The sequence below is a fragment of the Lepisosteus oculatus genome, chromosome 12, assembly GCF_040954835.1.
Source record: "Lepisosteus oculatus isolate fLepOcu1 chromosome 12, fLepOcu1.hap2, whole genome shotgun sequence".
Classification (NCBI taxonomy): domain Eukaryota; kingdom Metazoa; phylum Chordata; class Actinopteri; order Semionotiformes; family Lepisosteidae; genus Lepisosteus; species Lepisosteus oculatus.
In genome coordinates, this window is record NC_090707.1 from 15,778,585 (window position 1) to 15,791,910 (window position 13,326).

Here is a 13,326-nt window from a genome sequence, read left to right on the forward strand (position 1 = left end):
TTTCACTGCAAGTATTTCTTACTGTGAATGAGAAAAAGAATTTCCCCCCAAATGACTGGCGTCTCTTTATCCACCTCTTTTGCCAGAGAGCTTGTTGAATTCCTTTCGTGGTTTCACAGCAAGTGTCGGGACGACCAAACGTAACCAGCAGCGTTATTTAATGGACTCGACTTCGGATAAAGTAGCCTATAGTTTAATCCAAAGGGTAACAACTGGCGGAGCAAATGTTTAGTTTGACAAAATAAAGTATATTTGTTGGGGGGGGGGGGGGGGTTTGTTCATTACAAGCTTCATGTGTTCGTAGGATTTAGTGTTAATATCCTGTTTAATGGCAATGAACACCATACGTGTATATCTCTATAATGTGTTTTAATTCGATAATACTTCGAAATCACAATTATTTTCCACAAACGAGCATGACATGTTTGAAAGGTCTATTCAAAGCTAAGGCCAATTGTTGATTCCCAAATTGCTAAAACGTTAATTTCCTGGGAAACAAGCCCTTAACTGTGAAATCTCCCTTAATTAGATCTGCACCAAACATTATCCTTCATATACTTAAGTTAGCCAGCGTATAAGGCTACTTATAAGGTTTAGATAAATTGCTTTCCTATTTTACATGCTTGTAACAACTATCAATATCCTCCAAACCCTGCTAAAGTTAGTTTCTGTCACTTTTACAAAGCTAAATCAATAACGTGTCATATAATGTAGTCTTTTGAAATATATTTTTCTCCAAGAAAGATGGAATATATTAGAATGTCTATTTATGAATCCACTTCTCATTTGCAAAAGACATCATGAAAAAATATGTGTTATAAAATTATGGCCATACTGCTCTAGCGACCCTGGAAGGTGATTCAATTCGAAATGTGCTCATCTAATATTTTTAAGAAAAATGATTACTATCAGTATATTTGCCAAATACATTTTGAGATTACAACAAACAACCAATGTTTATTTCTAGATGTGCAAATATCGCAACCGCATCTGTTTTTTGTCTTCGAGAGTAGAAACAACATTGAGCTCTCAAAAAGAGAAACTGAGACTGTCCCGTTAGTTTCACTCAACCACCCAGTTTTATGCATACGCATCTATTGAAAAGGCGGTTTTAAAACTAAAACTTTAGACATCTGGGAATTGTTGTTATTAATAATTAATAATTATGAATTAATATTTTCTCAATATACTTCGCAGCGAATAATGCGAGTGCTTTTTAATGCTGTATTTTAATCTACCATATGCCACATATGGTAGATATCTACCATATCTACCACAAGTTGCATTGCAACTACAGCTGTAAAACAACACAGAACTTTCATGTAATTTAGCATTGTCACCAGAAGAGAAACAAGACCTTAAAGATTTCACTATTCCTATTTTACTATTCCAATACATGAAAACTTATAATGGTTATCATCCCGTTTCCAGAAAAGAAAACTACCACGATTCGGTTTAGAAAAAAAATCTCGATTGAGCTTATATGTAAATGGAATGGGACATAGAAAAGACATTTTAAAAATACTAATACTCATTGAATAACTATTGGTAATGCAACAACATTGTGGAGAAGGTTTTTGTGTTATACATGGGGGTGTAGGGAACATGACAAAGGTCTTTATTAAACCTGTGCAGACAGAGCCTTTTTAAACTTATTAGATAAGGTCATTGGGTTTCAAAAGAGAAGCTGATCTCCATGCCCCTTTGAATTTTCAGTGAAATATGTTGGGGCTGATAAGTTATTGACTTTCTGTTAATTCCCTTTTTAGCATTTTTAATCATGTGAAATCTATACATAAAGTGTGCATGTACGGTATGAGTTGGTATTAACAAGCGTGTTCGTATAAAATGACACTGCCCAATCTACACTTACGTATAAGATTCTAAAGCAGCGTGTTAGTGATGCTCTGCCTCTTTTCTTTTTGCCTTATGTAAACATGACCATACACTTCTTTTTCCCTTTGAGCAAATGACAATGATGAAAAGCTACAGCTAAAAACTCAGACTCTTTTGAAAAGCATGAAAAGAAGAAGGTGTAACAAGATAATAAGGGGACTCTTACATTTTTCAGGGTGGCTAACTTTAACCCTTTGTATTGCACTATTCTTTAAATACATTGTGAGGGTTCTCTAGGTTCCGACAGCATTTTGCTTTCCTGAGCTGTGGTTTTTGGCACCAGTGCAGGGTATGGTATCTAACTTCAGATTCAGCTACACCACACACATTGAGGTGTTGCCCCATAGTACAAAGTAATGTATGACTTAATGAGTTAAACATAAATGACATTTTATTAACCAGGATTTTCTTCCCACTCTTTTAAACCAGGTGTTCTAAGGTCACTTACAACTGGCAGAATTTATGGTGCTTGATCTGCTTAATCATCAGTTTCAAAGCTGAGAAATGGGTTAAAAATTCTTCAACAGCTTCTTGTTTTGCCATCTACTGTAGGTAAAAACAAAACACCTTTGTTTAAAAACTTTGCACCTTTCTGTTGCTGTGATAAGGTATTTTCTAGAAATGTGTACAATAAGTGGGTGTTTTGCACATTAAACACAGATAATAAATGTTAAGTCAATACTTTAGAATAAATGTCATCAGTCATAAAACTTCGTTAATTTTAACATTGCTGTTTACCTTAACCAGTTAGTTGTTTTAATAAATTATTTCTTCATTAAATACTGTATGTATATCATTTCAGTCCTAAAATTGTTTTTTTTTTCCATTCTGAAGTCATTGCTTGTAAGATTTTCTCCAAATGCAAGTGAGTTAAAAACTTTAGGAAAAAAATAATTATTGTTTACTTTTTAATTGGTTCTTTTTACTCAGATTCACCGATTCAATACATGCGTGAAAATTGCATCTGCACACGATATCGTGCGGATTTTCTAAAATACGTTTTAGACCGAACTCCTGCGGGTTTCCTGCAACTCCAAATACCCTATAATACTCCTTCAGGAATCCATCAGAGCCCTGCAGAGCTCCTTTCACTAGAAAAATAAAGAATTCCTGAGGAGTCTTGAAGGATAAGAATCCGTTAGTATTTTGCCCACCTCCTATATCCCCAAGCTACCCCCCACAAAAAAAAAAATCAGGAACCGTGTGGGAATTGGTTCAACTATTACGATCAGTATACATTTTGTAAACCGTTAAAAGGGGATAAAAAAATATCCAAATATTGCAGCCAGCTTATTCCAAACCGAAGAATGTCCCCATCGCCTGCTATTGATTTCACCCTCAAGTAATAACAAAAATTGACCACATGTAAAACATGGATCATACAATACGCCAAATTTGTCATTACTGTAGTGTACGGTCACATCACGTTACACCAGTTCCTGATTAGAAATAACAACATATTAGCAATCCGTAAGAAAACTGCGCTTTCCACAAAGAACTGCAGAGCTATAGCCCCACCTTGTGGCCTAACTTGCCGGAGTGTTTTAACAACCTTGGAAATCAGTTCACCCAACTCCTTCTCATTTGAGGATATTCATTAAATGCAACTACCAGAACACCAAAACAAGGATTGTTTCTTTCTTTTTTCAGATTTTCAGATTTTAAAACATGTCGGTTCTCTGTATCTTCAAATGTTCTTTGCAGGAACTGCAGAATCCAACGTGATGGGACATGTCTGGCGTCACAATTTCCCCCCTGTACCATCAGTTATTGTATTAATTTTTAAAGGCAGTAGCTGCAGTTGATGTGTATGTGGGAACACTGTTTACAAAGGACAAAAAGGCAGAGTGACAGCCAATATTGTCCCAGTGAGGCCGCCGTATGATTGTTTCTAGTGGCAACAGGCGAAGCTTTGTATTGTAACCTGCAGTGCAAACGGATCGTCGACGGATCAACAGGCGAGCTGGGCAGCAGTGATTTTGTAGCAGCATCTGTATCCGAGGGGTGTTTACAGGGGGAAAATCAACATGGCATCTCCCCACCGAACTCCCAGAGACCTTAAAAAGATGATCACCGACACGAAGCAGGTTAGAAATTACGTCATGTCAGCCACGGTCCACACCCGTTTTCTAGCTTTTGTCCGTTATGTTTGCCAATATGATCTCCGCACCAGTATTTTTTAAATGATTTTTGCGAGTTAATGCGTATTCGCAATTGCAGCAGCAATGTAAGGCGCTAGTGAAGGAACATGACTAGAGCTATGTTCAGGTTATAAGAGATATGTGGCATATGCAAAAGATACGTATGCGTAAAATGTATCTAAATGGAATACAAAGGGAAGTTTTTTTTTTTTCATTTCTCCTGTGCTGATCTAAAGATATTGGTGTCGGGTTTTTTTTTACAATATTTACCCTAGGGACATATTGTATTTCAAGCACCGACAAGGACATTATTTATAAGCAATGTTTGTTTTATAAAGTGGATACTTAAGGGAGTTGACTGTTAAATGTATACGCAACACCACATGACGAATGCAGGCCTATAAAGACGAATCTTTTGACACCATCTGCTTACGCTCCTTGATCCGTCACATTTTTTTTTTAATTGGTAAATTTAAAATACGACGGGGTTGCATCTGAGGAACTGTCCATTTTTGGTGCCACGTTTGTTTTTACGCGTGCTGTCACGCCTAAAGTTTTGCCTTTTCCTTTCTGTTTTCTACTTCGTGTGTACAGTATATGTAGTACTAGACGAATCTATACAGACGCATAAACCAACTGAACATCAAACATGAGGTGGAAGAACCTAGTCTTTCATTTGTGACATTAAGTATATGTGTCCTGTTTCTGCATAGGAAATGGATGACGTGCACACAGCTCTGGAGAAGCTTCGGGGTCTTTCCCAGGACGACAAGACGGAAAGTGCTCTGCTGAGATCCAGAATTGACGAGCAATCCAGCCTGATCTGCATTTTAAAGCAGAGAGCCGATGAAATGCTGCTGCGGTGCCAGGCGCTGGAGAGGATCAACAGTGAGCTGGAGACCCTGAGAGAGGACGTGCACAAGGAGCTGGAAAACGAGAGGAAGCGATCGTCCCAGCTGGAGCAGAGGTTCTTGGATTTGGCGGCCAACCACCAGGAGTTAATCAACTTCAAAGACGAGTACAAAAGACAAAACGCAGAGCTGAAGGAGGAGAACGAGAGGCTTCAGCAGGAGAATGAAAACCTCTTCTGTAAAGAGCTCCAGGAGAAAGAGGAAGTCATTTTGCAGCTTACCCAGGAATTAAAAGACCTTGCAGAACAGCACAAGATCCTAGAGGCTGAATATAAGTGAGCATAACCCAAATTCCACGCAAGAGAAATGTATCTTCCTCACCCATTGTAGTGTATCATTTCCCGTTTAGAGAATGCCAGTTGTTTAGGCTCGGTAGTTCAGTTATTGTTATAGGGAAATATACTGTACATTTTCTGTTGCTGCTTTTTACACTGCTATGATTTTAAGGATTTTCTGTCTTTAACAGGGAAAAGACAAATGGATTCCAGACCAAATTGAAAGAACTGATCATAACCCATCAGACTAAAGAAGCATCTTTACAGGGTGAATTACAGGATACCCAGAAACAATTAAAAGATGCTGTGGAAATGTGCACGGGTAAGTATTCATTAGTTTGGGGTATACGAGCAAAGAACAGTTGCTTGTATTATACTAGACTCACAGTAAGTTGCTTATTGTAGTAGATCTTAGGTTTTTGTCATTGTGAGACAGTTTACATCATATTTTACTTTTCAGATATGCCAAACTAGAGCAGAGAGAAACTGCAGACCTCAATTGGCTGTAAATGATATTAAAATGTCTATTCTGATGTCTCTATCACAGTGCTCTTTGGTAACAGATTGCTTTTCTCCTTAGGCATAATTCTCTTAGTCTAAGATGCACTGTTTTCTTATTGTAGAACTAGACTTGCAACTCAGAAGAGCAATGGAGAAGGATGCATTGGAAGAATCCCAGCTGCAGCAGAAATTGGAGGCTCTAGTCAAGGAGAAAGATGAGCTACTGGATCTTTCAATGCAAAGAGGAAGAATAATACAGGTAATTAAAATTGAGACAAAACCTTATTTTTATAACTGCACCTCTTATAAAAGATAAAGGAGTCTGAATTTAAATGCACTTATTTTTTTAAACAAGTAACATACAGAAATTAAGTTTTCAGCTTCAGGACTACAGGATGGATGAATATCCCCTATTTCTCTTATAGGATAAACAGAAAGAGATTCAAGAGTTAGAGGAAAAGAGAGAGGAAGCAGAAAAAGCAAGAGCAACTGCAGAAGAACGGTCAGTGCACAGCATTTTATTATTGATATGGAGGTAAGAATGCACATGCTTGAAAACATAGCTGAAATGGGTTGCCATTAAATCATTTTAACTTGTTTTAAAGGTTTGAGAAAGAAGCAGCAGCTGTGGAGGCAAACCTGAAGGTTCAAGATCTTCAGCGCTGTCTTGATGAATCGGAACAGTCATACAATGACCTAAAGAAGGTGCGTTGAAACTTTGGGGGAAAAACCAAAAACAATTGTTCTGCTTAACGAAACGTCTGGAATTATGCAACAGTTGAACGCTACCATTTAAATCATGCAAATTGTTCCAAGGGACTCCTCTGCCAGCTATAGTTCTTGTGAACCAAGACTGAAAAAAGTCAAGTTGAAGACCAACACCTATTTTTTTAAAATTTTTCTTCATATACTCAGTGTTCCCCAATTGTTTTCTAGGATTTTGAGGCCTATAAAAAACACAGCAGTGACCTTCTTGCAAAGGAAAAGGAATTAAATGCCAAACTACGCCACATGATTGGTTAAAGCTACCATCAACTGCATTTAGTGTACTTCTACCCATGCATGTTTAACTACTTTTTTTTAAATAAACCATAACTAATTATTCCAAGGCTCGTCTGTATTGGGTAAAAGAGTACCATATAATGCATGTAGAGCTCAACTAGAACACCCTCATTTTTAATATTGTTATCAAGCTAGTAATAGTGTTGACCAAAGCTCCCCATCTACTATAAGTTGATTTTTGCATCCATTAAGCAGGTCAATTGGGGAATCGGCCTAGGACTGTTAAAGAACCTTGTGTGTCTAGAAGCAAACAAAAACTAAGCAATGTTTACAACAAGAGATTTTATTTCCATCTCCACCATTCCCATTAACATGGAAACATTAAATAGAAATGACTTTTCTTGGAAGATGACACGACATCAGATACAGGTTTTGAATGTTAAATGTTATGAATCAAGTGCTCCTCTGAACATTTCTCCCCTTCATTTATGAATGTTCTTCAGCCAGTTTCTCTGCTTTCTGGACTACCTCTTCAATGGGGCCAACCATGTAAAATGCCTGCTCAGGCAAGCCATCATATTCACCTATAAAACAAATCAGAATTACATGTAAAGAATGCCATCTGAGAATCCATCTTATTAAATATTACAAATTTAAAGCTTCAGTGTTCAGAATGTAGTCACTTCTTACCTACTCCTATTGAGTCTGGGCTTTAAGAGACATTCCAGTTAACTTGACATGGTCTAAAGTGTTGCTTAATAAATATTACCTGCAAGAATACTCTTGAACCCTTTGATGGTCTCCTTGAGGGGTACCAGCTTTCCCAAGTGACCAGTGAACACTTCAGCAACCTGGAATGGCTGCGACAGGAAACGCTGAATCTTGCGAGCACGGGCCACAGTCAGCTTATCTTCCTCAGACAGCTCATCCATACCCAAGATGGCAATAATATCCTGAAGGGATTTATAATCCTGCAATAAAAATATTTAAAATAGTCACTATTGCATTCTTGCAAGTTTCACACCCAATTTAAAAGGAGAACTGCGGTCTCAATTTCTCAGACTGGTTATTAAATCTCAGTAAGAAACATTCACCTAAAAGTATAGAAACATTTTACAATTCCAAATTAAGCACAAAATTGTGAACTTTGTGAAAGTGCTGCAAGTCACAACATTGGTGCAAACCCCGATTTCACCATGGGTGAAAGCTTAAGTTCCTACCAGTTGCGATGCGAAGTGGCCCTTCCTGCTCACTAGTCATTATAATGACTGAGGTAATGTATGAGCGAATAAGTACAGGCTGTGGGGCAAACATTTCACCAATATGTCCCTACGTGATCTGCACACAGTTTTTGGCAAACTCTCAAGATTGAAATCCAATAAAATTGCTTAAAAGAGATATTCACAAGCCTGCTTGTTAATGTAATCAGGGCACAACATCAACAGAAGTTTTGTTCCCTCACTCTGAATCGCAGCACATGGCGCTGTACATAACCAGTAATTTCATTTATTTGGTGATGTAAATTGGAGGTTTTTACACTTTTGACTCCAAAATATAAAAATAGCATTGCAGTTCCCCTTTAAGGGTCATTAAGCACACTGCACCCTTAAGATCAGTGTATCAAAATAATTCCCTCATTCCACATGGTCTCAATCAAGCCACTCCTCCAACCAATTGTAAAAACTGCTTAAGTAACACTCACTAGGGAATACTGCATGGTTGACTTTTTAATGCCAAATGCTCTAAAAAAAAAAACAGGTTCCTTATTCAAAAAGGGTTTGGAAGTTCCCTGAAAAACAAAGCATTTGGACACATGGCTCCTTGGCAGCAGTTCTTTAAACTGTAATGAAGACCTTTACCTGAAGGATCTTCTGCACACCACGGGCCACATCATAGTGCTCTGCGCCTACAATGTTGGGGTCCATGATTCTGGATGTGGAGTCCAGGGGATCCACAGCTGGGTAGATGCCCAGCTCAGCAATAGCACGGGACAGCACAGTGGTGGCATCCAAGTGAGCAAAAGTGGTGGCGGGAGCAGGATCAGTCAAATCATCAGCAGGCACATAGATAGCCTTGACAATGAAACAAGAGATTCCAAGATCATTCATTGAAAGAGTCTTAACATACTGCTTCACTTGCTAGTTTGGCAACATAAGTACTGGGAATTGTAATAGGCTGGGTAAGTTACTGAATATAAGTGGCAAAATAATCAAATCAACTTAAGTATCCTTTATAGAGGGTGATTAAGACAGCCAAAAGCATCATCCTGTAACACTACTGTATACTCTTCCCTTTTGGTGATATTTGTCATTGTGTTGTGTTTGTGCCGTAAAACATATTTCCCCTAAGGGACAAAGTTTGAATTGAAGCTGCAGAATACATTGTACATTGGGGCTGTGCAATATATGACAGGTTTTTGGTTGGCCATACCTGTACTGAAGTAATGGAACCCTTTTTGGTGGTGGTGATTCTCTCCTGCATGGTGCCCATGTCAGTGGCCAGGGTTGGCTGGTAACCTACAGCAGATGGAATACGCCCCAGCAGGGCAGACACCTAATGATGAAAGACGGGAACAAGAAATCGGTGAGGGGATTATATCCAGTGCACTCAAGTTTATGAAACACTTGTACCGCATCCATGGTCAATACACATTTAAACTGGAAGCAATTTTATACAGGTAGGGAAACATCACTGATGCATTTCTGAACACTTTTTCCTATTGAATTGTGGTCCTAAAACTGTAACCTCATCATATTTTGGAAAGAGCCTAAAAGAATCCAATTCCATCCCGACAAACAAAAAGGGTCTGGATTTTAAAAAGGTTAAAAACAATACAGCTTCACTTATTTAACACCTACACTACATCTACCAGAATGTCTCCAGATGTGTCAACCTGCCCCATGACCACTTCCAGTCCAGCAAACTGACCTCTGAACCAGCCTGAGTGAATCTGAAGATGTTGTCAATGAAAAGCAGCACATCCTGTCCTTCCTGATCACGGAAATACTCGGCAACCGTAAGACCAGTCAGGGCAACTCTGGCACGGGCACCTGGGGGTTCGTTCATCTGTCCATACACCAGCGCCACCTGAAGTCAACCCAACCACAATGTCCGTTAAGACGTGAAAGTCAAATTTAAGATTTGTAATTAAAAAAAATGACAAGACTTGCACACTGCCATAAGCAAAACTAGAAAAATTCCTACAAATGTTTTACCTTTGAAGTGGTGTCCTTCAGGTTGATGACACCGGACTCAATCATTTCATGGTACAAATCATTTCCCTCACGGGTGCGCTCTCCCACCCCAGCGAACACAGAGTAACCACCATGGGCCTTGGCCACATTATTGATCAGCTCCATAATGAGCACAGTTTTGCCAACGCCTGCTCCTCCAAACAGACCTGAGAAAGAAAAGGTTAGTGACCACATGTATTCCATCCATTCCTGTGGACATTACAAATTATAAATCATGAAATTTAAAAGTATTAAGTAGAAATAATCCCTTCAGTGAGCCTATTATGAAAAGCATTAAAACGAATATGAAGGCAAAGTCAAATATGAAGTGCATTCTAATTTTAAGGATGATCCTTAAAAGAGCAGGTCAAATATAAACTGCCACTTCAGACACTGAACGGCATGACAACTGCAGCAATTGATGAAAGTAATTATACACCTAAACGCTATCACAATTAGACCCAAGTGCCACTTTTTTAAATTGTGACCGATCAAAATATTCACAGAGGTGCCAAACACTTTGTTGTTGGCAGGTTTTAGATGCTAGCCATAAACCATGCTTCATATAACACTTGTTACACACCGTTCTCAGTGTACATTAAAATTAGCTCCTGAATATTATTCAAAATGACTCCTAAATCATGCAATGTGTAAAACTGGGGAAAAAATGATTAATGCATCACTGAGGTTTAAGCCAAGGCAGAGCCAGAGTGCAAATAAGCTTTAAACAACGTATTTTTAAGCAACCTAAGAGATATTTAGCGTGAAACCAGCACTAAACAATCTTCATTTTCAACTTCATTTGATCACTTATCCATTAGCAGCATATCATTTTATTATGTGCCCTTGCATCTAGTGCAATAACATTAATAAAGTAGTAAATCTGACCAACATTTAGCATTATATCTAGAGTCTGAAGAGAGCTAGCCTTTGTTCAGGGTCATTCTTCTGACAGACATTTTAACTTACCGATCTTACCACCCTTGGCATAAGGGGCAAGCAGGTCAACAACCTTAATACCAGTGACCAGGATTTCTTGCTCCACACTCATGTCTGTGAATTCAGGGGCTTCTGCGTGGATGGGAGCAGTCCTGAAAAATGAAGCAAACTTGATGCAAGGGGGAAGAGCTACAGTCATCCGGCAAGCCAAGTTTTATTAATCCATCTGCGTGAACAAGGAGGGAGTACAAGCAACCACAAGGAGTACTTACTGCTTAGTGCTGATTGGTCCTCGCTCATCAATGGGCTCGCCAATGACATTCATAATTCTGCCCAGGGTTTCCGGACCGACTGGAATCCTTATTGGTGCCCCTGTGTCAATGACTTTCTGTCCACGTACCAAGCCTTCAGTGCCATCCATGGCAATGGTACGCACAGTACTCTCCCCTGTAGAGAAACGGGCAACGCTCAACTGCAAGACAGCCAGGCCACCTTTTCAGCTTAATCCAGTAGCTGTATTACCAACACTGCATGAGCTAAGGGGGTTTGTCTCCTGGTATTATAATCCTGAAGCATGGGCACAAAATGCAAACTTACCCAGATGCTGTGCCACCTCCAGCACCAGCCTGGTGTCACGGCCGGCGACCTCCAGCGCGTTGAGGATGGGAGGCAGGCCCTCATCGAACTGGACGTCCACAACGGCACCGATGACTGCCACGATGCGGCCATTGGCCGTCACAGGCTTGGCTGATGGAGAAGCCTGAGCAGCATAGTTTCGGCCTGTGGACATGCATAGTTCATCGTTACCATGGCCAAATAGTACAGCACCAAGCCAAGTATAATTGAAATCTGCCAGAAGCTCTTATGCGGACATATACAACAAAGCCACAGGTCTTCAGCCACCTTAACCGTGAAAAACCGTAACAGCGCAGGCCGTATCCACGATTAAGAGTTTAAAGGACGTTATATTTTAAAATGATTTTTTTTTAAAGATGAATGTGACCAGCGTTTACAAGTATCAGACTCGTCACACTGCAACACTGAACTCCGATTCCTTAGAAACCTCCCGTCAATGACGGTGAACTTCCTGGAGTTTAAGGTTGAAGGACAAAACGTCCTCGGCATACAGGGATTCAAAATGCGAAAAAAAAAAATCAGACAATCGCTAAAATACAAATATATACACGCTGGAAAAGGGTATACAGTGCATTCCGCTACCAAAAAATAAGGGAACCATCAGGTAGCTTAACAATAAAGGTGACATCCAAGCGGGGCACACGACGCTGAAGATCACAAAATTCAAGTTGCATGTAAACCGGTGGCAGAAAACAGGGTGAAAAATAAAAACGTGCCGTGGACTGTTGCGAGTAGCTAAGAATATCTGCACTGAGCCAGTCTGCCCACCTCCTCCCTACTGCCACCCACAAAAATATCAAAAACAAGAATCTAAATCTGAAAATGTTTATCCATGCCAAGGGGCTATTGTGCATGAGAAAGTCGTACTGTGGAAACATGGCAAAAAAACAAACAAAACAACAACGTAGACTTCATCAATCGGGCCTAGACCAGAGGCTGCTTATGACAAATAAAGGTCATTGGGATTTTCAGACCACAACCCGCCTACAAAACGACCCCAACTGGATACGGATTATTACACGGATGTTTTTACGAACTTTCGAGACATTTCAGATTCATACTCGTACTTGAGCACCGAAAACGGCATCTTTACTTAATACTGCACAGGCCTGCTGAAGACAAGGTACTGTCAGCATGCAGACATGATGACACTGCCCTGCCCTGTGCTTCGTTTAATAGCGCCACCGGAATATCCACCAAGGACGTTTTTATCACAAAAAGCGTGCAATGCAGGTTGACTTACGAGAGTAAAGAGCTGCTGGAGTTCCACTGAAGACTTTTAAGGGGTTGACCCCAGGCTTCAGAGCCTGGAGTGCCCCGGTACAGCAGCGTCCTACAGCGCCCAACATGGCTAAAATGGCTGAAGGTGGAACGGGACGGAGCCGGCGGCTCTTATATATAGAGGGGGAGCTCGGCCAAACTGAGCAGGCGCGGACGAGCTGACGTACGGGCCCTGCGCACTGAGCATGCTCGGCTCACGTGGGAGTTTGGCCGCTCGAGCAAAAAATGGGCAAAATGGAGGGACGTGTTGACGTCCTGCGTTCTGTATTAGCTAGAGACGTACTTGTGCAAGAGAAGGGGGGGGTTAATGTTTGTGTGTCTACAAAAACTATAAAGGAAAAGTGTATGCTTGCTACATCAAAGCACGAGACACACTTTATATTTATTTTAAATTAGATTTGGTAATGTAGGTTAACGAATGTAAAGTTCGATTAAAAACTACAAGTCCCATAGACCTCCGCGCTGTCTGGCCAAAGAGAGCGACTATATTTTTTTTACATTACGTACTTAT

The 13,326-nt window shown here is 40.0% G+C and overlaps 2 protein-coding genes across 2 annotated transcripts; one reads left to right on the forward strand and one right to left on the reverse strand.

Annotated features, from left to right (window-relative positions):
* Window positions 1–3,587: 3,587 nt before the first annotated feature.
* Window positions 3,588–6,832, forward strand: zgc:172182 (coiled-coil domain-containing protein 89). Its single transcript, XM_006636531.3, has 7 exons — window positions 3,588–3,983; window positions 4,751–5,223; window positions 5,415–5,545; window positions 5,847–5,983; window positions 6,150–6,226; window positions 6,330–6,429; window positions 6,661–6,832. The coding sequence occupies exons 1-7, from the start codon at window positions 3,924–3,926 to the stop codon at window positions 6,745–6,747; spliced, it is 1,065 nt and encodes a 354-aa protein (XP_006636594.1). The 5' UTR covers window positions 3,588–3,923; the 3' UTR covers window positions 6,748–6,832.
* Window positions 6,833–7,053: 221 nt separating this feature from the next.
* On the reverse strand, window positions 7,054–12,912 carry atp5f1b (ATP synthase F1 subunit beta). Its single transcript, XM_006636530.3, has 10 exons — window positions 12,778–12,912; window positions 11,496–11,678; window positions 11,171–11,345; window positions 10,929–11,050; window positions 9,942–10,126; window positions 9,655–9,813; window positions 9,157–9,279; window positions 8,586–8,798; window positions 7,496–7,697; window positions 7,054–7,310 (listed from the first exon to the last, which is right to left on the reverse strand). Exons 1-10 carry the CDS (start codon window positions 12,881–12,883, stop codon window positions 7,213–7,215), a joined length of 1,566 nt encoding a protein of 521 aa, XP_006636593.1. The 5' UTR covers window positions 12,884–12,912; the 3' UTR covers window positions 7,054–7,212.
* Between the last annotated feature and the right edge of the window lie 414 nt (window positions 12,913–13,326).